General features: G+C 48.7%; 1 protein-coding gene across 2 annotated transcripts in view; it reads left to right on the top strand.

The window, feature by feature from the left end:
* igsf21a (immunoglobin superfamily, member 21a) overlaps nt 1–26,229 on the top strand; it is a 158,550-nt gene that overhangs the window by 78,577 nt on the left and 53,744 nt on the right. For both annotated transcript variants that reach the window (XM_035520667.1, XM_027023908.2), the window contains exons 3-4: nt 15,954–16,075; nt 20,517–20,635. In XM_035520667.1, coding sequence (XP_035376560.1) covers nt 15,954–16,075; nt 20,517–20,635 — 241 coding nt within the window. The remainder of the gene's footprint in view (nt 1–15,953; nt 16,076–20,516; nt 20,636–26,229) is intronic.

The raw sequence follows: 26,229 nt of genomic DNA, 5'->3' as shown, positions 1-26,229 counted from the left end.
CGATCAGGCTGACGCTGTCATTCTCCGATCCGGAGAAAAGCGCAGTGCTGAATCATCTCCCGAATCCATCTTTTAAAAAGCCTCAGCAGCTCGGGGGCCCGGAGGTCGACCACCACGCGCCGATTCTGCACAAGGTATTGGGGGTGAGACAAAACATTCATCTGTCTCTGAATACAGCTGTATATCTCATACAAGGCAAACAAAGAGTGACTTGTGGCATCCATTTTCTCCCATCTGCCATCCACTCCTGTGCAGCCCGTGCAGGTCTCCGCTGTATGCAGTCGGTGGGAAAAAATAAAAGAATGATGTATGACGTACTCGTTCCTGGAGAAATGTTTTTGTCCTTCTTCACCCAGCCTGTGCCGCTGAAGGGCTTTGTCATAGTCGCTCGTGTTAACATTGTTCTCTTTGTTCAGCTGCTGGCTGAAGTTAATGGCCAGAACGCACTCGGGGAATTAATAAAAAACAATCTCGACGTAGTTGGGGAATTAATTAAAAAACTTCATAATCACGACAGCGCGGACTGTACGTACGTAAGGACTGCAGCCAAGTCTGTTTTCTATGGTTGTGCGCCACTTCATTTAGCTGCTGGTTTGAAACTTCTCCAGGTGCCTTATACTCCATTAGGTGATTCTTCCACTCCGACATCCAGCCTGGAGTCCAGGAAAGATGATATGAGTGAAAAAAAAAAAAAAAACAACGGCGCGGCAAGGATGATAGGGCGGGGCGGTGTGCCGTTTCTCGCCGAGCGACGTGAGCTCGAGAGAAAGGTGCCAGGTTATTGCGTGCGTGCGTGAACTCACAGGGCCTGGTGAGCGTAAGGCTCTGCACGTACCAGATCCTCCGCTCGGAGGAGCACGTTCGAGGGATTCCCCGTCCTTGAATCTCTCGTGCCGGGACTAGATATCATCTTATTGTGTGTATGACTCTGTGACCACATCCACGCCACTCTCTTGATCTCTCTCTCTGTTTTCTCCGTTTTACTCACCATGCAGTGTGATTATTGATGACGTTTGGCTTTGTGCAGTATGAAGTGCCTAAAATGAAGTCAGGCCAGGACAAAGGGCTTAATGTTGTAGTTTTTGTTGGTAAATAATGCCTTATTTACTGGGCTGGCAGTGAGAGTATTTCACTGTAATGGTGAATATGATTTTTTAGTGTATGACTGAGATGCTGGTTACGTTTTATTTACTGCTTTAAGGGACACATGGCTTCATTTCTCCGGGGCAACACTAACAGTTTCTTAAATCTGGACACGTCATACACCACCACCCGGGTCTGGTCCGGTTCTGGCCCGGTCCGATTCTGCTTCCCTGCCCTCGCGATGAGGCGCGCTCAGTGGCCACACGCATCATCCCACCACTCAGTACAGGCGTGACGGAGACATGACAGCAAGCTCAGACGCGCACACGCGCCCACATGCGTCCTGCCAGGAACCACAGCAGCTGGGCTCGCTAAAGTCCGATGGCAGGAGGGCGGAACACTTAGAGAGCAATTTGGCTGTTCTGGGATGGCTCTTTTTTTATCCTTTCCCCGTGTCTTCTCAATGTTGTTTTCCGCACCTTTTTTTTTTTTTTTTTTTTTTGCGTCATCTCTCTCGCGCTCCCAGGGGACGAGTGGCACGAGGAAACGATGGAGATCCTTGCACTTTCATCTGTCGAGCCAGGGGGTCGAGCTAACCCGCCTGCCAGATCCATGCTGCCACTGGTGGTGGGCGCTGCACTGGACAGCAGGATAGAGGGTAGTGATGTGGGGAGAGAGGGAGAGAGCACAGAGTGAAAGAGACAGAGGGAAAGGAGAGAGAGAGAGAGAGAGAGAGAAGGGGTTAAGAAGAGAGGTGGAGAGAGAGGGACTAAGAGGGAGTGGTGGAGAGAGAGGGACTAAGAGGGAGTGGTAGAGAGAGAGAGTGGTACAGAGAGAGTGGTAGAGGGAGAGTGGTAGAGGGAGAGTGGTAGAGGGAGAGTGGTAGAAAGAGAGTGGTAGAGGGAGAGTGGTAGAGAGAGAGAGTGGTAGAGAGAGAGTGGTAGAGAAAGAGTGGTAGAGGGAGAGTGGTAGATGGAGAGTGGTAGAAAGAGAGAGTGGTAGAGGGAGAGAGGTAGAGATAGAGTGGTAGAAAGAGAGAGTGGTAGAGCGAGAGTGGTAGATGGAGAGTGGTAGAAAGAGAGTGGTAGAAAGAGAGAGTGGTAGAAAGAGAGAGTGGTAGAGAGAGAGAGTGGTAGATGGAGAGTGGTAGAAAGAGAGAGTGGTAGAGAGAGAGAGTGGTAGAGAAAGAGTTTTAAAGAGAGTGGTAAAGAGGGAGAGTGGTAGAGGGAGAGTGGTAGAGAGAGAGTGGTAGAGAGAGAGAGTGGTAGAGGGAGAGAGTGGTAGAGGGAGAGAGGTAGAGGGAGAGAGTGGTAGAGAGAGAGAGTGGTAGAGAGAGAGCGGTAGAGGGAGAGAGTGGTAGAGAGAGAGAGTGGTAGAGAGAGAGAGTGGTAGAGAGAGAGAGGTAGAGGGAGAGAGTGGTAGAGAGAGAGTGATAGAGGGAGAAAGTGGTAGAGAGAGAGTGGTAGATGGAGAGTGGTAGAAAGAGAGAGTGGTAGAGAGAGAGTGGTAGAAAGAGAGAGTGGTGGAAAGAGAGAGTGGTAGAGGGAGAGAGTGGTAGAAAGAGAGAGTGGTAGAAAGAGAGAGTGGTAGAGAGGGAGAGTGGTAGAGAAAGAGTGGTAAAGAGAGAGTGGTAGAGAAAGAGTGGTAAAGAGAGAGTGGTAGAGAGGGAGAGTGGTAGAGGGAGAGTGGTAGAGAGAGAGAGGTAGAGGGAGAGAGTGGTAGAGAGAGAGAGTGGTAGAGAGAGAGTGGTAGAGGGAGAGAGGTAGAGAGAGAGAGTGATAGAGGGAGAAAGTGGTAGAGAGAGAAAGTGATAGAGAGAATGGTAGAGGGAGAGAGTGGTAGAGAGAGAGTGGAGGAGAGAGAGTGGTAGAGGGAGAGAGTGGTAGAGAGAGAAAGTGGTAGAGAGAGAGTGGTAGAGAGAGAGAGTGGTAGAGGGAGAGAGTGGTAGAGAGAGAGTGGAGGAGAGAGAGTGGTAGAGAGAGAGTCGTAGAGAGAGAGTGGTAGAGAGAGAGAGTGGAGGAGAGAGAGTGGTAGAGGGAGAGAGTGGTAGAGAGAGAAAGTGGTAGAGAGAGAGTGGTAGAGAGAGAGTGGTAGAGGGAGAGAGTGGTAGGGAGAGAGTGGTAGAGAGAGAGTGGTAGAGAGAGAGAGTGGTAGAGAGAGAGTGGTAGAGAGAGAAAGTGGTAGAGAGAGAGTGGTAGAGAGAGAGTGGTAGGGAGAGAGTGGTAGAGAGAGAGCGGTAGAGGGAGAGAGTGGTAGAGAGAGAGCGGTAGAGGGAGAGAGTGGTAGAGAGAGAGTGGTAGAGAGAGAGCGGTAGAGGGAGAGAGTGGTAGAGAGAGAGCGGTAGAGGGAGAGAGTGGTAGAGAGAGAGTGGTAGAGGGAGAGAGTGGTAGAGAGAGAGTGGTAGAGGGAGAGAGTGGTAGAGAGAGAGTGGAGGAGAGGCCCCCCCAGCCGCAGCTCGTCCCCCTTGGCGCGTCCGGGTCAGGGGTGAGGGGTCCGGGTTGCTCACACCTTTCTTAAGACCCGCGCGGCCCGCCAACATCCCAACTGCCTCGCCACGACCAAGTAAGCACTTAACAGCCGTTACACACGGACACGCAGACGTGCTCCCCTGTGCAGCCACCCCATCGCTCTCTCTCTCTCTTCATGTGTCTCTCACGCCCGCCACCGCACACATATCTTCGCGTTGTCTCTTTCACCATATACCCTTATGTGTTGTTTTTTTTCTCACCTTTTCTGAGAGATTTTCCCCAGTCGGAGGCTGTGACCCTACACTGCCCCTTCACTGGGTTTTAAGGGCGGAGTAACTTCACAGCGCTTCTGCAGACAGGTCTTTACACGCCTGGCTGGCCTGAGCTGGTGAAGATGTCGACCTGGCGAATTTCACACTCTCCCTCTCTCCCTGCGGGTCGGGCGGGGCTCCCCGCCGACTCTTCCTGCGCGCGGCTGAGTCGTTGCCTGATGCAATGTCCGGATCGGCCGGGCCAGAGATCGTATGGACAGGGGAACAGCCTGCCAGCCGGTAGTCTGATCGCAGTCAGTCAGAGCAGTGCACCTCATACGGGCACTGTCCATTGTAAATGCCCCTTCTTGCCCCTCACGCCAGCCTGCGGTGAAGGCAGTGGTCTCCTCAGCTTAAACTGGCCCAAATCTCCATAAGTCCTTTTAGATCGACACAGCCATGTCCCTTGATGCTGCAGGGTGTTTCTCGGTGTGTTTGTTTACTTAGCCGCTGTGTTAGTGTGTAGAAGTGGAGAGAGCTTAAATTATCCTCTCCGTGTGCAGAGTGAGCTTAGCATAATGGCACACATGCTAAGACTGATGGATATTGCCTGCTACAATGTGCACGTGTGTGTGTGTGTGTGTGTGTGTGTGTCACATTCCACCTCAGGGCTCCTCAGAGACCTTGGCACACAGCAAACACCTCCAGCTGAAAATACAAGTGCATAATGGTGTGTTTCCACACACGTGCACACACATGCATACACACACACACACACACGCATATTATTCCTTGAGCTATGGGGACCTGATAATAAGCAAGTGCTCCCTCACCCTGCAGAATGTGAACAGGCTCCAGTTTGAAGGCGGTGGAGCCAACCCGGTCCGGTAATCTCTGCTGCGGCGTCTGTCACCACCGGCCTGACGGCACGCTTATTAATCACGTTCAGCTAATGCCCAACTACCTACAGCTAATAATAGTTTACTGTTCGTCTTAATATGCCCCCGTCTCTGACCCCCCCCCGCCCCCCCCCCGCCAACAAGCCTGTGTGCTCCGAGGCGTCAGTGCAATCAACTCCAATATTATTCATTTGCAGCTTGGGACGGGGGAAACATGAACTGAGAGAAAGGAGAGAAATGCAGATGAGATTTCCACACCCACGTACGTGGTTCAGTGTTTCGCTTCTCTTGTGCTAAGTGGCCTTCTTCTCGACGATTCTCTTAATCAAATTTGTTTAATCAAATAGCTGAGGACCTGCCTACACGCATTCCATAACTGCCAAGCTATTATTCTTTTTTTGTTTCGAATTGAACAGTTTGTGCACAAAAGCACGACGTTGCGCCATTTCACTAATTCATCCTAATAAAATACCTTAGATGCCACCGGTGCTAAAGTGCTTGTTGAGGAAGTCATCCATAATGTGATTAAAGCTGTCAATCATGGTCAAAGGTTGAGGACAAATGTTTTTTGGTTCATCTGCCTCAGCATGAGGATAGTCCGGTGGAGACATCTGGAGACGTAGCCTGCGCGGCCATGACAGTCAGGTCAGGGATGTTTCGCCGTGTAAACACACCGACGGCATTTATGTTAAGTGTCTACCTTGTGTGTCTCATTAAAAATTGATTACGACAGAATCCAGTTTCAGAGGAATTCACACAAAATGCTGGAGTATTTCACAATAAAAGTAGTCCTGGTGATTGATAGATTGTTTCAGATATTGGGGTTATTTATTTATTCATTGGTTGGCTTGACTGCTAATCAGCACAAAATAGATAAAGGCAACCTCCTTCCACTGGATTAGAGATAAACCTGCCCACAGAAGTGCCACACCTCAGCTGCGCTCATGCCACCTTGTAATAGGTAGAATCTAAAAGTAGGCGGTACCTGATGAAGTGGGGGGCGGAGCTGCCTTGCCTTGCAGCTGCCACATATATGCCGCAAAACTGATCCGCGATCAGCGTGCCACCGCGTTCATCCTGACCGAACAACTCCACACGAGCGGTTCGAAGCAGAAACCACCCGACACAACACGTCACGTCACCCACGCGGCTTTCCATAACATGCGGCACACGTGACCTTTGGATTGGGGAGCAGCGGAGCCCGGTGGGGCCCGGAGAGGTGACGAGGAGACTGCCGGAAGACTCCGAGCCTGTGCAGCTGCTCTGGCCCCGCCGCGGTTTCTAATGGCTTACGGGCCATCTGTCTAACAGTGCCCTGATCCCCCTTTTGCTGCTTGCAATCGGACTGCAGAGAGCGACGTTTCCAGATTTTTGTTGAACTTTTGGATGCACTACGAGTTCCGTTTCTATTCTGGTGACGCGCAGGTCACAGATTTCGCAACAGTCTGGCTCTTTGCCAGCTACAAATGGAGATTAGTCCAAGTTTAACGGTCCATCCCACAGACCTTTGTGGACTAAGGACTGCTTATATTCTCATCACACACACACACACACACACACACACACACACACACACACACAGTGATACATGTCGTCCTCTGAAGGAAGCGGCACAGAAACAGTCCTTGGGTTGCTGTGAGCTGCCGCACGTGTTTGGGGTCTGGACTTTTATTGGCCCTCGTCATTATCGGGACGTGAAGGATAAGCTGAACTGGGCCTCTGCCCGGCAACTGTGCTCTCATTGGTCATTTAAATTCAGCCCAAGGTCATGCTGCTATTCTCACCTTGTTTATCCAGACCAAGCTCCCTCGTCCTTTTGCAAAGCCTTGTTTTTAGGCTGCAGTCTGTGGATTATGTAAGGCGTAATATTGTCTCCGTAGTGACTTAAGCTTTATGTAACACGGTGGACTTTTTTTTCCTCGCGTGCGCGTGTGTGTGCATGTGTATGTGCTTGCCACTCACGTGCCCGTGTGTGTGCGCACAAGCTGGCAAAGTGTATGAATTTGGGTGTGTTTGTGTGAGTGTATGCATACCTGCGAGTGCATGTGTGTGTGATTCATGCATCACCATGCTGTGTGATGTTCTTCAGTTGCAACCAATTTTACAGACAATGACAGTGAGTGGGAGTTTATACTGTCAGTTAAGATGAGGGGCACGATTGTGGGGACGCCTGCCGTCTATGGGGGAGTTTAGACCTGAGGCAGGACGACACACTCCTGTGTGAGCCGGAGGGAATGCCTCTGACCTTCCTCTGCCCCTGACCGAGTGTCCTTAAGATTTAGGGTAATACGTGTCCCAGCAAGATCGCTCCCACTGCTGGTAAGTGGAAAGTCAATGCGGCACCTTTGATGAAGCCCGCCTGGCCCTGATTTGTCTGCCAGCCACGGGGAGACGGGGGAGGCGCACCGCTACTCTGCTCATCTCGCACTCCAGGTGGTTTGTCAGGGGGCTTTCCAAGCCGCGGGCTCCGGGATTGGCTGAAATCTCAGTGAGGCACTCAGTAAAATAACCAGTTTCCAGGTTTTAATCCGATCCAGAAGCCAAATGCTGATCTGATAGGGATAAAAAAAAAAAGTCTCGAGCCTGATTACAACTGAGAAGATGGAAATTTATCCACCGCACTGATCTGAGAACAGTTTTCTTTGTAATGAAGAATGCATTTGCAGCAGTTTATCAAATCGCTGGCTGTCGCTGCCTCCCTCTATCGCTCTATCTTTCCCTCTCTCCATCTTTCTTCCACATCCTGATTTTTGGCCCCGTTAAGATGAGAGTGAAGGGCATCTGGAAGGCTGTGGCCAGTGTTAATCTCCAACTTCTCATCTGCCAGCCAATGCCTCAGCCATTCACGGCCCTGACCCCCCTGCTTTGGCCCATCACAGCGCTGACCGCTCTGCCTCGGCCAATCACAGTCCTGACCCCTCTGCCTCGGCCAATCACAGACCTGGACCTGCTGCCGCAGGTCTGTAAGTGAGTGACTGTCTCCAGCACTCTCATTAGTGTGCCGTTTTCCTCCTTTCATACACACACACACACACACACATACACACACACACACACACACCCACACACACACACACACCCACACACACACACACACACACACACACACACACACATACACACACACACACACACACACACACACACACACACACACACACACACACACAGCGGGCTTGACGTCGCCTTTGGACAGTGCTAGTGCAGACATCGTTACTGGATTATTACATAAAACCCACCTACAAAAACCTGTATCCACTGCACCACACCAGGGCGGTCGTCGAGGAAGCGCATTGCGTGACTACAGCGGCTGTTCAGTGCCAGCGCCAGCCAACAGGGTGTGAGTGTGTCTGAGTGTGTGTGTGAGAGTGTGTGTATGTGTGAGTGTGTATGCTGCCTGTGTTGAACCGACTCTCAGCTAGACTCTTAGTGCTATGTGAGGCCCATACGCAGTGTGAAGCGTGATTCACCATTCTGCTCCCAAAGTCAGACCCATCTTCCCATCTGGGGTAACAGGACCGATCCAAGGATGGCGTGCAGGGGTTGGAGTGATGGTTGCCATGACGTCACACTGGCTGTCGGAAATTGCAGGGTGCCTATCTGCAGGCAACATCACTGTGCTTTAGATACTAATATGACCTTACTGCTTTAAACAGAGACAACCCACACATGCACACACACCCCACACGCATGTCTTCATGTGGTCTGTCCTGGGAGTGACAGGACAAAACCTTTGCTCCCTCAGAAAACGTGATTGTTCTATTGTAGGAACAATACTACACAATATTACACAAATTACCATGCAGATGAGCGATTGTACAATACGAGCAGGAGGACAATGCACTGATCATCTCTTTTCCTAGACTTTGAATAATTTGTGAGAATCACTCAAGGACTGGCAATAAATCTTATTAAACCAATAATCCACTATTGTTGCCTATATAGAGATTAACATCCATCCCAGCCTGCGGTGATGTAAAGAGACATCACTTGGATCTCTCCGCTCCATACTGATTTTGTGCCTTCGTCTGAGCCTCCGTGTCAAGCGCCGGACGCCCAGTTTGGAAGACGAAACCAGGTCAATGGCAAACAAAGGTTGTTTACCGTGGCTTTCGCGCACCTTGTTGTGGCAGGCGCACGCAGAGCCAGACGAGACGAAACAAGGCGAGACAGGGTGAGATGGGGCAAAACAGAGCGAGACGTTCGCCTGGCTCGGGCCCACACTGGGCTTTGACTTTAACAACCCAATTCGTTTTTTTTTTTTCCACGATGTTTCGGAAAGCCTCCGTCGCTGATATTAAACAGTTTGCGCGTGTTTCGTGCGTGTGCCGCTTCCACAACAGAGGCGTCTCAGGAGAGGCCGGGAGAGGTCTGCTCCGTTTGTCTGTAAACACGCGACGGCTGATGAGGTGGTGTGTGTCCGACGCACTCACTGTTTACATCCAGACCCAAGGAGGAACGGCGTGCAGAAAAAGGCCAGGCTTTCTGTAGCCGCTGCATTCTCTGTCTGCCAGTGAAAGTGATCTCAGGTCATGTTCAGATTAAGTCACTGTCCCTGAGACTCTGTGTGTTTGTTTGTGTGTGTGTGTGTGTGTGTGTGTGTGTGTGTGTGTGTGTGTGTGTGTGTGTGTGTGTGTGTGTTTGAGGCGGCGGTGGGATGTGAAGAGAGAGGGTGTGCTATAAATAAGCGTGGCTCAGTACAATTCCAGGAATGGGTGCATGTATCGTCACTCAAGCAGCGCGCACAGCAGACTCTGGGGCGGAGCCTAGGTCTGTCCCGCCCCTGCATGTGCTCCACAGAAGCCCCTCCCCCTCTACCTTCCCCTCCGCCATGAGGCTGCGTCGGCTTTTCAGTCAGCTTTCTGTTTGAGTTTTATTTTTTCCTTTTTTTTGTTTTTCTAGTTCTAAAGCACCTTGTGTTTCTTTCAGTCTGACTTTTTATTTTAGAAAAAATAACTTAAAACAAACCGAATAAACAAACAAGCCGATCGGGCCGACCGATGGTAAATTGTGTGTCTATGGGAGAGCTCTCCCAGGGTTCGAGGAAGCCCCTGGACCCAGATCAGCCGGGGCTCCCCGCGGCCGTGTGCGCGTGTGCCAGCCGGGTCGGACCCCGGAGCGGCCAGACGGCCGCGACCCCCTTGCGGTCCCTTCCACCTCGATCGGTGCCTCATACCTGCTGCTGTTGTCAAGGAGATGTTGCTCGCAGAGACGGGCAGCGTGTCGCACAGAAGAACCGAGTCCGTCTTAATTAAAGGGTGAAATTCGTTAAGGCGGCGTGGGGCAAATGGGAGGGCTTATCGTTCTTCCCCATCAGTCATCGACCCCTGCTCCTCACACTAAGGAGCGTACATACACAAACCCTCCAATACTCCCATGGTGTAACCAAATGGATGGTGGATGGGCTACATGACACCATGAAAACTTCCCACCCTCTCTGTTTGTTCGTTTGTTCACCTGCCTTCGTGCTGTTTGTTTTGAATTTACCACGTCGGTGATGCATCTTTTGTTCGCTATAAATGCCGGTGGCTGTTTCCTTCAGTGCTTCGTTCATTGTCCGTTCACTTCATTTATTGTCGGTCCTCCCCTCCTGCTACAATGGCACAAGTGGAGAATTCTCACCATCTGCACATCGCCTGGTTTTGTTTATTGGGCGGGAAAAAATGTAATAACCTTTGCTCTGCCATTCGTGACGTGATTGCTGATTTTAGGCGCGTGCTGCCTATTGACTGTTTTCATATGCACTTCAATAAGCGCGAGCAGATTTCTCATTTCAAAAAGCAGTGCAAACTGGGGCAGCTCCTCACCTCGCACTGCCTCACACTGCCTCGCAATTATCCTGACTTCTGAGCCTTTTCTTCCATGCCGAATGTCTATAAAAAGTCATTTCAAACCCTCGATATTAATTTAATCGAATCTGTCGTTTGATGTTTCCAAAAGCACACTATAGAGGGCAGACCACATTTTCTGTTGAACTGTACATGATTGGTACAGTCTGCTATGTTTTTGTGGGGTTTTTTTTTCCTGGGGTTGAGATGTGCATTTTTCCTTGCCGCGTTCTTCCTGGGTGCGGTGTCAGACTGGCGCGTGCTCACCCTTCTCACTGCGGCTTTAAAGCCTTTATTGGGCACAGCTGCAGAGACGCAGAGTGCGGAGCTGACAGGGAAAACCGAATTTTCAGACACAGACATGCTTTTAGCTCGTGACCTTTCACCACGGCACCTCCCTGTGCTCTCGCCGAGCTCCTGGCGCGCCTTCCCACACCAGCCGAATGCTTATAGAGACAAACAGATGGCCATAATAACTGCCTGCCAGAAATGTTCCTCAGGCAAAGCGGTGTCGGTAGCCGGAACGCTCGTGGTTCACTAAACAGCCAGACGCACGCGAATCCGAAAGAGTGCTTCTCGCAGCGCTTATGGAGTGGCACTTGCCTCACGGGCATCCTTGGGAGCACGGGGGCACTTTGCTTCATGAGAATCCTTGGCAAGAGTTGCGTCTGGGATGTCACTGGCCGCGAGCACAGCCATTATCATTCTGTTTCATCGCGTATGACGTCATCGTCCTGGTGTTAGGGGCGTGGCTTTGACGTCACCCTCTGTTGGAGTGATGGAGAAGTCACTCTGATCACAGGATGACATTATTGAGGTTTCCCCATGGATAACACACGCCAGAACGAGGACGGGAACATCATTTTGGTTTATGTTTATTTGCTATGTAGAGTTCATAACATTTCAGAAAGAGAGTTTTTTTGTTGTTTAAGTAATAGGCTATATGTGCTGGTTTTTACAATGTGCTGGTCTTTTAAAGTAGCTTGGGTTAATATAATATATAATGTTAGTGTGGCTAATGTTAGTTAAAAACATGCATTTAGCCTCACTAGTAAACAAAAAACGCCCAGGGACAGAAACAAATTAATCTGGTCTTGAATTAGTTTCACCCTGACTGGATCCAATCCCAAACAAAATAATGTCCAACTACAGTTTGGAAAGTAACATTGTGTGCTTTATCCTGCTTGTCACTTGTCCTTCTAAAATAAAGTACGTAAAATTACATTTTCATAAATGTTACTTGTGACATTGTTTCCTACTTATCATAACAATATCATATGAAGTATGTTAGCTTATGGAAACCATATGTCGTACATTCAGGGTTAATGGTAGTTGGTTTTTGTTTTTTGTCAATTACTACATTGTGAACTACTTACAAAGTTTGCCTCCGTATGGTGTTCTCTCTGTTTGTATCTGTTTTTCCGGTGTTTGGATTTAATGGGTTAATTGAAAATGCATGTTTAAACTCATGGTGTTGACTGTGCTGCTCACTGTAGGTTTACCTCCAAAATCGTGACTCGGTGATTCACAACACGGGCATTATTAGAACACTACCACCTCATGAAAACTTGCGTTTTCAGAAGAAAAAAAAAATTGTTGATTAACGTTCTTGCAGGATAATAGACCCAGGGCCATCATTAGAACCGAGCCTTCAGGGGTTAAACCCTAAATATTTCAGTGCCCCGTGTGAATTTTTCCATCTCTGGTTGATTAAAGTTTTATCACTACTGACTCTGATTAGGTAGAACATGTGACTTCAAGATGCAAAGTTCTAGATATTTGTCAGATTTTCCACGTGGAACTGCACAAATGACTTGTAGGTGTGTGATTTCTCTTTCATTTAAATGCTAGTTTTCCAATCAAATATGTAAAGATATTTAGCCACTGAACTCCAAGTCTGCTGTTCTTGTAGGTAGAATTTCTCCAGCTGGTAAGGTGGGTTTGTAGCAGGGAGAAGAATTTCCTTACAGTGGTAGGGGAATGTCCCTTCCAGCATGCTGTAGTGCCGTGATGCCTTTGCTTTTAAAACAGTTTGTTAGGAAGAGTGGTTTGACTTGAGATCTTGCCTAAATGGACCGCTGATTTCACTGAAGTCTTGATTTCGATCTAAGTTATTTGGCAGTGTGGTGGTTGCTATCTCTTCTTTGTGCAAGTTTCACTTTCATGCTGTAGAGCCTCTAAGAGGCATTTTGGTTGTTTTGTTTAGTTTTTTTTGTGTGTATTGATTTCTAAAACTCATTGCAAAGTCTTGGTGTATTTTTTAAAGTGTTTGTTTTACAAGCACTGTTGCATCAGTTTGTTGAGTGTATGGTGGATAAACAGCCTTTATGGAGCCTCCCGCGTAGCGCTAGACAAGGCTGCACGTTTGAACTCAAGCCTTCTTCTACCACCACCACACACAGCAGAGGTCGGTGGGTGTGGGCTAGGATACTACCCCACTGCCCCAAAACCTCTTCAGTCATGCGCTGATATGTTAGTTATTTTAAATTCTGAGATGCATATCAAAGGTTTTGGTTTAATTGCTCCATTTATTTCTTTTGCAGGTCTTTTTTTATTTAGCTTTTTTGTCTCTCCATTTTGCTTTAAGCCTGCACATCCATCTGGGGCAGTGGGATGAAGTTCCAATTCCGCACCTTGGATATTTTACTGATTTGATGTCTCTCTCTCTCTCTCTCCTCCCCTCCCTCCCTCTCTCTCTCTCGCTCTCTCTCTCTCTCTCTCCCTCTCTCTCTCCTCCCCTCCCTCCCTCTCTCTCTCTCTCTCTCCTCCCCTCCCTCCCTCTCTCTCTCTCCTCCCCTCCCTCCCTCCCTCTCTGTCTCTCTCTCTCTCTCTCTCTCTCTCTCTCTCTCTCTCTCTCTCTCCTCCCCTCCCTCCCTCTCTCTCTCTCGCTCTCTCTCTCTCTCTCTCCCTCTCTCTCTCCTCCCCTCCCTCCCTCTCTCTCTCTCTCCTCCCCTCCCTCCCTCTCTCTCTCTCTCTCCTCCCCTCCCTCCCTCCCTCTCTGTCTCTCTCTCTCTCCTCCCCTCTCTCTCTCTCTCTCTCTCTCCCTCTCTCTCTCCTCCCCTCCCTCCCTCCCTCCCTCTCTCTCTCTCTCTCCCTCTCTCTCTCTCTCTCTCTCTCTCTCTCTCTCTCATATATATATATATATATAGCCAGGATGGGCTGGAAGCGTTCTGTGTTTGGTGGTTCTACCCTAGGCCTCTCACCTTTGCGTTGGGCTGCATGGCATGTTGTGTGCAGTTCTTCTTTCCTGATCTCACTCTGGTGTTTAAGCGTGCACACTTGCGGTTATGTGTGACTCTTATTTCGGGTAGTAAACATTTTATTCTCCCCTGCAGACATCCACCCTCTCCTGTCTGGATGGTTTCGATGACTTTTCTACACTCTTATGTGTTTAATCATTAACTTAACATTATAAAAATATTTATTTATAAGGTCTGTACTGATTTGGAATAAAGCAACACAGTTCAGTTCTAGAGTTGATTGTTTATAATTTATTTGAAATGAACATATTCTCTCTTTGTTTACAAATTAAAAGAACTTTTGATGTTTAATGTTTAGAGGGAAGTGTCCTTTCCCTCTTTGGTCACACATTATATAACTAACATGATCCTGATAATTAAGTTAGTTTGCATATCAGTTAGTTTCTGTTATGAAAGTGAGACTTTTATTTTTAATGACCTTATTACATTTAAATGCCTGTTTATATGCATCATTATTCAAGGATAATACTGGAACGATACTTCTGCATATACAGTATATTGACATATCTTTTATTATTTGATTTAGCTGTGTGTCTTTCTGGAACCTTCTGAAACCGTTTATTGGGAAAACATCCAGGATGGTAAAAGTTTAGTTCGGCAGTCCAGTGGATGCCAGACTATAAAGCACAGTCACTTAAGCATTTACTAACACTCAAGCTACGGGAAGACTGAGCTTTAACGCTGAAAAGCATTCAGAGTCCTTATTCAAGTTCTCCCTGTGGGCGAGCTCGTCCACCCAACTCATGACTTCTGTGCCCGAGCTTTAACAAAGCTAAGCTTTCTTTGTGTATTTTAGATTAGAAAATTGCACATTTAAGGACGGGTGAAAACCTCCCAGGGGAAAAAAAATGCATTTAATTTCACACTTGAAGGAAAGGTTGTAGCAGACAGACCTACCAAAGCTAAATTAAACAGGGCTGGAGTAGTTTCTAGTTATTTTTAAAAGTCTGTGCATGGTGAGTAAACATTACCACGTGCCTCTGATTCGTTTATCTTATGTATTAATTTTATTCTTAATTCCTTTGTGGGTGGAGTCTGAGCAGTTTTAATGCCACGTGCCCTGTTTTGGCTGCGCTCGCACCTGGCATTTACAGCGTCTGTCTGGAGGACCAGGGTTACTTGGGGTCTCCCACCCATGACCGTAGGGGCTGGCATGACACTTTCTGCCACTTGTCATGGGAATTTCAAGGACTCACGCTGAGTCAGCTGTCTTGTCAGATTTGCGAAGGCGCTCAGTGAGCACTGGCGCAGCAAGAACCAGAGCCATTGCATGCGTGTTGCGGTCACGGAGCAGTTTCTGCACCACCGGGTGCTTGGAGGTGCGCATGGAGACGCATGTCGACTGACCGTATAGGTTGGCTTGTTAAAAGCAGTTTTGTGGTTAATTCTGTCTGCATAAGCATAGAAACTGAAGTCACATTCCGGGCGCCAAAGTGGCCCTCACTTCTTCATTAGACCTGAACAAAAGCAGGTGAACACAGTCCAAAACAAGAGGTTGCAGGTTTCTAAGGAAAAGCAAACTGGGACGTTCTAAAACACACCAGTTCAGCGCTGTCCCGTGAAGCCGTGTGCCCGCAGGAGGAGACTTAAGCACATCTGTCTCACTGGGCTCGCTGTCCATTCAGCTGTTTTTCCCCCGTCAAACCGCGTATTAACGCGCCCATTAACGCGCCGGGGTGTCACCCGCTTCTCCCGTCTGCTTCTCAGCGTGGTGCGTGAGGAGCTAGACCTCATTCACGCGCTAAACGACTTCCCCCACCCCCTTGCACGGGTGTTGGCGAACAATAGCGTGTGCCCGCGGAGTGAGCGCGCGGCGCTTTAAACAACCTTCACCTTCCCGGTGCCCCGTCACGTTTTATTACCCCCGCGCGCGCCGGACGGTCAGCCACCAAGAAAAACCCGCGGAGGCGAACAGTCACCGTTAGGCCGCGTAACGCGCCACAGAAGCGATTTTGCAAAAGGCAATGCGAATCAGGCTCTCGGTCAGCTCTTAAAAAAACTGGCTGATAATGCAGCTAAACAGATAAATTAGGTTAATTTAAGGACGACTCCGCCCGTGGGCGGAGAGCCTCGCGCAGAGCAGGTGCCCTTGCGCGCCCGTAGCTCCAAGTCCTTCACGCGTGTGATATGCTGCTGATGCTGTGTTCCGTTTTTGTCTCGATAGGTTACAGATGGGGGCACGATTAAACAGAAGATTTTCACATATGACGCCATGTTCAATACCAACTACTCCCACATGGAGGACTATCGCCGCCGAGAAGATCTGGTGTACCAGTCAACAGTTAGGTAAGAGGACTGTGTAACGGGACTCTGCATATGGTGTTTTTGTGGATGCATTTAAGTGTATATTATTTCCAAATATTAAATAAAGCCAAGTAAGGGAAGTGTGATGGATGTTTCATTTCGTCACTGTACAACGAGGCACGGTGCCGACAGAATTACAGGAACTACTAAGATGAGCAAGAAATTGAAGAAATATGAAAAAAAAAAGTCTGATTAGAAACAAAATGATTTGTTATTAGCTTGACTTTACACTGGAAGTCTGAGGGAAATCTAATATTTAAGTGAGGAAATGTTATTCAGAGAAAAAACCTTCAAGTTGGGTGGAAAAATCGTGGTGCACCCTCCCTTTGCTACGAGCCCTGTCGTTTCTCCTAAATGGCTGAAGGAAGTGTTCAATGCATAGGAAGGGACTTAAGCTCCTTCCAAATATAATCTCTCGTGCCTTCAGATTTGTGAATTTTGGGATTTTCTCAGGCTATAGCCTGTGCATAATGCATGGCTACGTATGCACTAAGCAAAGTGCTTCCCAAGTCATTTTGCTGCAGTCTAGACGGTGGACGGGTTTGTTCCATCACTAACAACCCCCCCAGCACACACACCCACACCCGGGATGCACGGAGTGTCTCTGACTGCTGTTGGGGTGCTTTGGCGTAACACTGGAAACACAGTGATGTTTCCGAGGCAACAATGCTTTACCTGAGGCACATCTTCAGGGAGGCCACTGTGCACAACACAGAACGCCCCCGCCACAAACACACACACACACACACACACACACACAAAACCACCAACCCAGACTACTCTACTTCTTCCTGAAATCGAAAGAGCTCCTCTCTCTCTGCTGAGGCACAGGTGCAGAGATGAAAAGAGGAGGAGGAGAAACACACACACACACACACACACACACAAAGAGAGTCTGACTGTGTAACTAAGGAAGAGATTGTGAGTGAGACAGACAGAGCAACTGTGTGAGTAAGGCAAAGAGAGTAAACAGGGAGTAGGAAAGGCAGAAACCCCGGGAGTCAGAGCTATCTGGCGAAGACACAGTGATGAAGGGTACGGAGCCGACGCCCAGTCCTTCCTCGGTGCTCTACTGTCTATCTTCTACAGATGACGCGCGCAGGCTCTCCAGGCTGCCCGCCTGCCGCCGCGTGTGAGCCTCGTCTCAGAACTGGGACAAGCACACATGAACAAACACTCCTACCCAGCTGGGAGCAAATTGACAGCCACACCAGAAGAAGCGGCGGGGAACGGCCTGCACTGTCCCCTCCGTCTCACCCAACGCTCAGCTCGGAGGAGTCAAGCAGAGAGGCTACTCTGTAGTGACACACAAGCATGCATACTCATACACTCTAAAAAAAATGCCCCCCTTCCTTTACGCTCCCTGAGGAGGCTGGTAGGAGGAGAGAGGGGTCATCTACGCTGGATAATTCACAAGCAGCATTATCTTGCATTTTCAGCCCGGAACAACAAATGCCACACAGGCTTAAGGTCTCGCACTAATTGAGCCTCCTGCCCAAAAAGAGAGAGGGAGTGCTAAATTATGCCTGTCACATACTTGTCTTTGTCTTGGTTATAGAGAACAGCTCTCATGTTGCCTGGTTTTAGGCAAAAGCTCAGTGTGTGTGTGTGTGTGTGTGTGTGTGTGTCCCTCTCTATATATCTTAGCCTCTGCTGAATAAGATCAGAGTTTTCCTCTGTTGTGAACAGCTCTTCTTTTGGGGGTTTGGCACTATCCCTCTCATTGCACGTGACAGATTCATTTCCCCAGAATACCTGAAGTGTCAAACAGGACAGCATGACAGCGCAAATTGAAATTCTGCGTCCCGGCCCAATCACTCTCCCCCGCCCTCCGGAGGAAGCCAGAAGGTAAAAAGTTGAAATATTTCAAAAATTAATCCCACCAGTTTGAATTTTTAACAAGAGTCTAATTCTAGGAGTATAGCATCTCCTTTTATCACCCGGGGCTCCCCGTAGTGATTGACAGCTCCGGCTGTCGATCAAAAGCAAATGGCGATAACTCGTGGTGAAATATTAGCTTGGAAAACTGCTAACAGCCAGCGCCCTGAAGATTAAGGCCCAGGAGGGCCCGTAGGGGGGCAGCAGATCAGTCAGAGCTGCAGACAGTCAAGTCCGGCCGGCGTCTTTTACTGGGCTTTCTTTCCCTCGCTCTCTCGAGGAGGGCATGCTGGAGCGATAAAATATGCTGTGTGTCATTGCGCTGCGTGACGGGACGTCGCAGCATGTCTGTGAACCTGGAACGCACTCGCAGTGGCGGAGGCGCCCTCAAAATGCCCGACTAAAGGTAAACGCAGGATAATAACACTTTAAAGGGACTACCGATGGAAGTTGCTACGCGCCTGAATGGCGCAGTGGACGTTCTCTCTCTCTCTCTCTCTCTCTCTCTCTCTCGTTCCGTCTCACTGGGCGTGTCTTTTTCTGTCTCTCACTCTGTCTAGCTCCGCCCTGCTGGGCACGTGACTTTCTCTTGGTCTCTCCGACTCTATCTCCGTCCCTCTGTGTCTCACATGTCACGTGCTGCTGTGGCAGGACCCAGAGTTAAATTCTGCGGGCTATTCAGTCGGGTTTATTGATTCCTCAGTTCTGCAGCGTAGTGGCTGCTTAACGCCTTCTCTGTTCAACTGCAGTTATTTTGTGTGTGTGTAGGCCTGAGCTGATCTGTATGCTTGTCACTTCTTGACTGACGTGTTGAAACGTCTTTTTATGACCAAGTCCTTTTGCTGCATTTTTTCCCCCCCCTCTTGCTTACGCAACGGGGTGGAGAGGAGCAGCGTGTGCAGATCACGCCGGCGGTCTTACAGAGGAGTGTCTCTTGCCGGCACTTCACCACCCTCTTCTGGAACAATATTAACTGATTTACTGTATTTTCTCCGAGCAAATCCCTCTTCCTCCCGGCATACACAGACCCAAGAGTGGCAGGCCCTAGCCAGCCACCGATCCCCCTCACTTTGGCATGATTTAGCGCTAATGGCTCTTTTATTGCTCTCTGATTAACTATCCGTTCGTGTTTTAGAGCAATGGGCGAGGGAGGGGTGTCGGTGTCGGGGGTGAACGCTGAACTTGCTGTAAAGGAATAACTTAAGTGCGAGGCGGTACCGCGCCCCGCACCCACAAGGTAGAGAAGAACGGAGGAAGGGCAAGAAAGAAATGAAAGAGAAACAAGAGATGTACTTGAAGGTGTTTGACGTGGGCGAAGCAGAAATGTACACCGGTGGAAAACGGAGAGAGGACTTGGTGCTTTGAGGGGCCGCGGTGGGGGGGACCCACCGTCACGCTGCCGGGACCGAGCCGCACGTCACACAATCATAATCACAGGGTGTCAAGAAGCCACGAGGAAAAAAAACAAACAAAAAAACCCCACAAACTATCATTAGCAGCGGCTGAAATTGTAGCCATCTGCTCGGCGCAAACGCTGCCCAGGGTTATTTCTTCTCCTTACGCTGCCGCCAGTGATCCACACCACAATTAAGTGTGACAGAGCTGTTCTGCTGCAGGCTGGAGCGTGTTAGCTCCGAGGCAGGAGGGGGGAGGTGGGGGTGGGTTTCGACTCGCTTTCCTGGAGAGGTCGCGCTCGCCTCCCGTCCAATCCGGACGAGCCTTACCGATCGAGCCGCTTCCTGCCGGCTCGCAAAAGGTTAGCGGCGGCAGGACTTTATCGAATTGCAGCAGATTAACCTGGAGGATGGCCTGGGAGAGGGAGGCGAGACGCAGGGAGAGATGGGCTGAGGGAAGTGCCGAGGGTGGGGCGCCTGAGCCGAGCGAGTCGGAGGACGAGAGCGCGGCACCATCATCTGGGTCTCCCCACTGGAGCGGAGCGGAGGAGGGAGCGAGAGGAGGCTTTTCTCCAGTGCAATGATTCCCACTGCCTAGCTTTCTCTCTCTTCCCCCTCTCTTTTTCACTGTCACGCTTCTTTTCTCCTCCTTTCACACTCTCTCTCAGCCCCCCCCCCCCCCACACACCGCAATTCAATGACAGCCTTCATATATTTACGCTTTTTGTAAAACAAACGAAACATCTAGACGCCAATGGACGGCGCCTTCCCGCTCGGCTGGTGCATGCTGGGGGCAGATGGGGGCCACCAGTTTCTCAGAGACGATCCGGGTTTTGTTCACGTTTCCTGAATAATTAATCCTCTTTGGTTCTGGAGAAATCACAATCTGTCTTTTGGCTGATGAAACCTCTGGTTCACCCTGTGTAAACAGAGAATTTAACGCTATTTATAAACAACATTTTCTTCGGGGATGCCGCGCCAAGGATCCTCCCTGAGGCCGAATCGACGCTCATCCCCGTTCATCCTCGTTAACCAATTAAAAGTGGATATTAGCAGATCAAAGGAGGGAATTATGGATGAATGAGAGACATAAAGCCTTGTCTGACGTGTTTTTTTTTTGTTGTTTTTTTTTCTCCCTGTTTTGTGTCCAGGCTCCCGGAGGTGCGGATCTCGGATAACGGGCCTTACGAGTGCCACGTTGGCATCTACGACCGGGCCACCAGGGAGAAGGTTGTCCTGTCGTCGGCGGATATCTATCTCACAGTCATGTGTGAGTACGCAGGCTTTGCACTCCCTCATCCCCCGCTCGCTCTCTCCTGCCCGTCTGCCTGCTCTATTAGCTGCGTCTATTAGCCGTGTGCTTGTCCTGCGTCAGCAAAAAACAGGTCCCTCCATTATCGTTCCTTTGAGAAGAGTGGCAGAGGCCTGGGAGATGGGATGAGGTCCTCTTATGCGCGTAACGAGGTCGTTGGGAGCACAGGTTTTGCGATGGAGGCTACGGCTTTTAGCGGCCTATTTTCAGGCACAAGTGCTTTGTCCCGCGCTTAAACCACCAAACCATCCCCCAACCCCCCCCCCCCCGCCCACAGCGTTATGTGACTCACGTGAATCCTTCATCTTCTGGCAATGATTAGTCATACGAAGGAGAGCAAGAGAGGATGTACGCGTGAGCATGCACGTGCAGGCGGGCGTGCGCGTGTGTGTAATGACATTTACTCAGCAGGAACGCTATTAGGGGGGCTGCCTCGCTGTGATAAGGGCTTTTGAACGAGCAGGACTGTGTGTGTGTGTGTGTGTGTGTGTGTTTGCGGGGGGGGTGTCTTCTCTCGAAGGTTCCTCTCCTTGGTACTGCAGGGTGCTGCGTGAGCTGCCCCTCACACACACACACGCACACACATCATTACAGGGCAACTTCAACAGCTTTCCCATGGATGGGATGAGCTTCAGTGCCCTGCTGGCTCGCTCCTCATTACAGTCTCCCCCTTTAACGTTAACTTGGTGGCCTTCACCGATTCACTTCACCCGTACGCGTGGTTAAGCAGCGTGCATACGATTGAGGTTACCTCTGTCACAGCTCTCGTGAGCCTGTAGGTCACCTCCAAGGATGTTGTGCGTCCCATATCCGTAACGGCGAGGCCTTCCCAGCAGTATGCAGAGCCACTGGTTGGAAAAAAACAAAACAAAAACGTGCTAGCCTGCCGTTCATTACTCTGCGTGGTGAAACGTATGCACCTACCAGAATGGCCCCGACGCGCGACTCGCCGGCGCCAAGGTGCTTTAAAACACTTGTGTCATTCCTCCAGGGCGTCGGTGAGTCCAGCGGCTAGCTATCGTGACGCTCCTGTTCCGAAGCCTAGCTGGTTGCTGTCACTCCGTCACGCCATCACTCTGTCACTCCGTCACCTGTCCCAGCCTTCGCGCTTGTACGTTACACCCACGCTCCGCTGTCCACCTCGGGCTGCTGGTGTTCTGTGTGAGCGGTCTCCGCACCCAGAAGTAGTTTGTTGTTCTGCTGTTGCTCTTGAGAAAAGTACTGGCAGGAGGTGCTGCTGGCAGGAGGTTCCGTGGCGGTCCAGAAAATATCCCTCTCCCAGTTTCACTGTCATATCTACAGGATTAAGTGATGCCATGCTCGGGCAACAGGCGCTTTTAAAAGCCTCTTCAAATAATCCCTTAATATTCCTGATAAATAAACAACAAAAAAGGCATAATATGTCTATATTCCTCTTTCACCTGGATAATTGGTTAACGAAACCATTTCTGAAAGGTGGCCTTGTAGATGGCAATATTATTATAAAATCTAATTCTGACATTTTATCATCTCCCTGTTTTATTAATTACCACTAATGTTCACTGTGATTACATACTACTGTTTTTGAACGTGGCACCAACTGAGTTAAAATTCTTTGCAGGGTTGAGAGATATATGATCAAGATGCTGTTCAGTGCATCGAAATGCACATCAGTGAGTCTATATTTTGTTGGTTGCATTGGGTTTTGTGTTGGTTGCGTTGGGTTAAATCTCAGATAGCCAGCCAGTGTATGGGAGGTACTTCTGTGTGGAGGGATGAAAAAAGGCACAAGACTCCTTGGATGAGGCCTGAGTGAGGCAGAGGTGGACCTGTCACTGAAGGGGCGTGTCTCGTCTCAGTGAGAGGCATGTCCTGTCGTCCATGGGACTGCGCTGAGCCCAGCGGCGCTCCCGATTGGTCCTTCTCAGCAGCAGTGGTGCGGCATTATTCACCAGAATTCTCCGCTGCTCTGCTTTGTGTTAGTGCTGTGGGTCCACGTGCTGAGCCATGTGCCGAGCGCAGGCAGGGGTGCTGTTCGTGGTTCCAGTGCTGTCCATGGTCCTGAAAAGAAGCGAGCTGGCTGGTTATTGTCGAAGGAGAGTTTTTACAGTAACGTGCACTGAGCATTTGTGTCAATTAACACCCAGTTATTATCATTTCTAAAATATTTTTTAGATACTAAACTCATGTTTATTTCATCGTGCTGTGTACCAAAATTTTGTGGCCACAATGCTCCACTGTTACAAATCTTCATGTAGTGGCAGAAAAATGTCCACTCTCTTATTGGATCTGGGCACCCAAGAGTTGAAAAGCAAAAAGCAATAACGTTGCACAGCAGTTCCATTAATTCATCCTGAGCCTGCATTTAAATGTAACCAGAAGCAGCAGGTGAGCTGCTGAGAGTTGCATATGTTTGAACAAGTTTCAATTATTTATTTATTTATTTATTTTATTTTTTGGTTTACTTGTTTACTTCAGGTTGGTGCTGGAGAAATTCTGCTGCTTTCCATTACAAGGGAGGACGTGAATGTCAGTGGCACATAACCTGAAAAAAACAAGGAATAATTATTCCGACGCGCTGCAAAGTAAAGACGAGAAAACAGGGCGTAAATTTGGACCGCGGGCACTTGTTTGCCAGCTGCAGGGATTTCTGACAGATGTACAAGAGCTTCTGTGCAGAAGCCTGCGAGTAAGTCCCAGAATGGAAATGATTCACCCAGCCTTTTAAGTGTCTGTGGGGAAGACCCACCCTCCATGAATGAATAATGTCAGCATAGCAAGTGCATTTTTCATTCATGCTAATGTACTCTATTTCATCAATGGATATGCAGTCACCCAATCTCCCCTCTAATCGTTCAGGAATTGCAGGAAAATTGTGTGCGCGTGTGCGCGCGTTAAGGAGTCTTGCTAAGGTGCGGGAGTTTGTAGATGAGCTTAGCTGACTTTTAAATCCCCACTCATCACTGAGGATGAAGAATGGCCCCTAGTATTGTGGCTAATTGCCATCTAAGCTGAAACAAAATTATTCATAACCTATTAGCGTGCCAAGTTCACAGGAAAGACAGGAAAGGAAATAATGTGACAAGTGAGAGAAGGAACATGAGCAAAACGTTAATGAACAGTAAGTCGTGCACGGAGAGCGGTTTAATTTTTAAAGGGGTTCATAAATAAGAATTATTATTTTAATGGACTTTTGACAATTATTCAATTATTCGCTTTGAAGGCCAAATTTTTCTAAGTCTCAGCATTTTTACACTGTCCTTCAGCCCAGTCAAAAGTTTTGGATGCTTTCTGCCTGGAGTTTCAACACAATGATGACCTGTTTGAATAATGGAAATCAGTTTGAACATAATAAGATGTTTTACTGTTTACATTTACAGCGAGGGGTGACATCTCACTCACCCAAGCCCTTACACACACACACACACACACACACACACACACACACACACACACACACACACACACATGCACGCACACGAGCATGCAGGGGCAGTGTGCATTTTCAGTCTGACCTCTATATTTGCCTCTGACTGGTGCAAAATCTAGCACCAGCAATCTCGTTAACTACCACCACATCAGTGTCACATTTACCTAGAACAGCGCAGTAGTCTATCTAATGAACAACAATCGGAACCCAGACGGGTTTGGGGTGGCAGAGATGACAGGCTGACGCCGCCTGGCTCAAAATGTCAGTGTTTGTGCTGCACATGGCGTGAAGCTTGCCATATGAGTCCCAGGCCTCTAACATCAGGGCTATCCAAAGAAAAAGGCCCATCCACCTTCTCCACAGAGTTATGGAGCCATGGGCGTGGTCAGAGCTGTCATGGGCGTGGTCAGAGAGGGTATACATGATCTTAGAATGGGGATAATGGCTTGACCACTTTAAACCGACCCATCATGATGCTGACAGTATAACACATGGGTGATGTGGCAGCCTGCTGTCACAGCTGAAGACCAGCATCACATACGCAGTGCTGTGAAGTCCTGGCGAAGGGAGAAGAAGGTGCAATCATCACCCTCCTCTGTTGGCAAGGTTTACCTAAAGCTGTGCTTTCATAAGGCCTGTGAAATAATTCAAGACGCGCTGCAACCGATGACTCACCCAGAACCCTACTGAACAGACACTGCCTGCAACACCCAGCACAGGTACATGACTGACTAACCACTGCTTTTAACAAGCACTTTGAATCACTGGTACTTCTAAATCAATTAATGAACAAGTGTTTTTTTATTTCAACTCTATCCGGTACAGTCACGTTTATATGATTTATCCAGATAACACTGTTTGGACCCTAACAGAATCCCCATCCACAAGTTAAAATGCAGAATGAATCTGTAATTTGCAGTCTCATAACTAAGTGTAAGGATAATTAAGCGTGAGCTTGGCCGATCCAAGTTCTGTGAGCAACATTCTAAAATAACTGGAACTTCACACTCAGCCACCAAAAATATAATCCAAAAGTGCTGAAATTAACTTTATTTTAACTGAGTACTCTCTCAAACGAGGGCTTCTATTTTCTACTTTAATTCTTCTGTCTTTAATACGACACTTTTCCAATAATCTTTCTTCCCCTGTCATTGGCCTATACACCCCTGAGCCCATGGAGCGGCCCAATCACATCCTCTGCCTTTGTGTTGAGGTTTATATTAGTATATCGCTGTTGGCACTCTCCTGTGCGTGCGGTTTACGCCGCCATTCTCCTGGATTAGTGTACAGCACGCTGTGTCCATGTCATTATTAAAGAGCTTAACTGCGGGAGAGTCACCGTCTCACTCAGTCACATTGTCTTACCAGTTCCAGCACAGAATGAAAAGATCGGCAGATATTCAGCAGAGATGCAACATGTTATCGATCGTTAATGGAGCTTTTTATGTTATGAAGCTTTTTATGTCAGCGAGTGTCCATGCTGGTACATGCTGCCGGTTCACCAAATCCTGATTGGTCCAGACCAGATGGAACTCTACCCAGGTACCTCGTCCTCATTACGACCTGCTCCTGCGTTTTTGTTTATGGTCTCATTAGTACCGAAAAAATAGCCCCGTTTGCCTCTGGCCTTTGCAACGTCTTACCAATGCTACCTACATTAGTGAGTCTTATTCTTAGCCACAGATTCTCTTGGTACCTTGTTACTGCCAGTTCCTGTGTTTGCAGTTATAGATCTGCCCGTGTTCTGAAACATGCAGCGAGTTCTGGTCATGAGTCTATGGGGAAGCTGTAATAAATGCACACAGCACTCACAGTCCGTATTAGGGTTTTCTGGGACGTTCCTTACATTGCCTGAGTGTGTGTATATTAGAGTTTGATTAGACTTTTTTTGTCGGGGCTTACAGATTTGAATTTCCTTAATATTTTAAAAACCCTTGCCTCAAAATGGCTCAAATTCATGATAGTGAAGGAAGCATCAAAATTTGGTAACATTTTTTCTGAAGGGCAGTGCTTAGGAAGCTTCACAACCTACATAAGCCCGTCATAATAAATAACGTACACATACGTTCATCAACATTTGCAAACGCTTCGTTCAGCAAGCATTAGCTGTCATGAAAGCTGCACTTGTTAATTGTAAAGTTGG

Source organism: Electrophorus electricus, chromosome 20 (assembly GCF_013358815.1).
Source record: "Electrophorus electricus isolate fEleEle1 chromosome 20, fEleEle1.pri, whole genome shotgun sequence".
Taxonomy (NCBI): Eukaryota; Metazoa; Chordata; class Actinopteri; order Gymnotiformes; family Gymnotidae; genus Electrophorus; species Electrophorus electricus.
The sequence above is the reverse complement of the archived record's forward strand: the minus strand, read 5'-3'. Positions and strand labels throughout refer to the sequence as shown.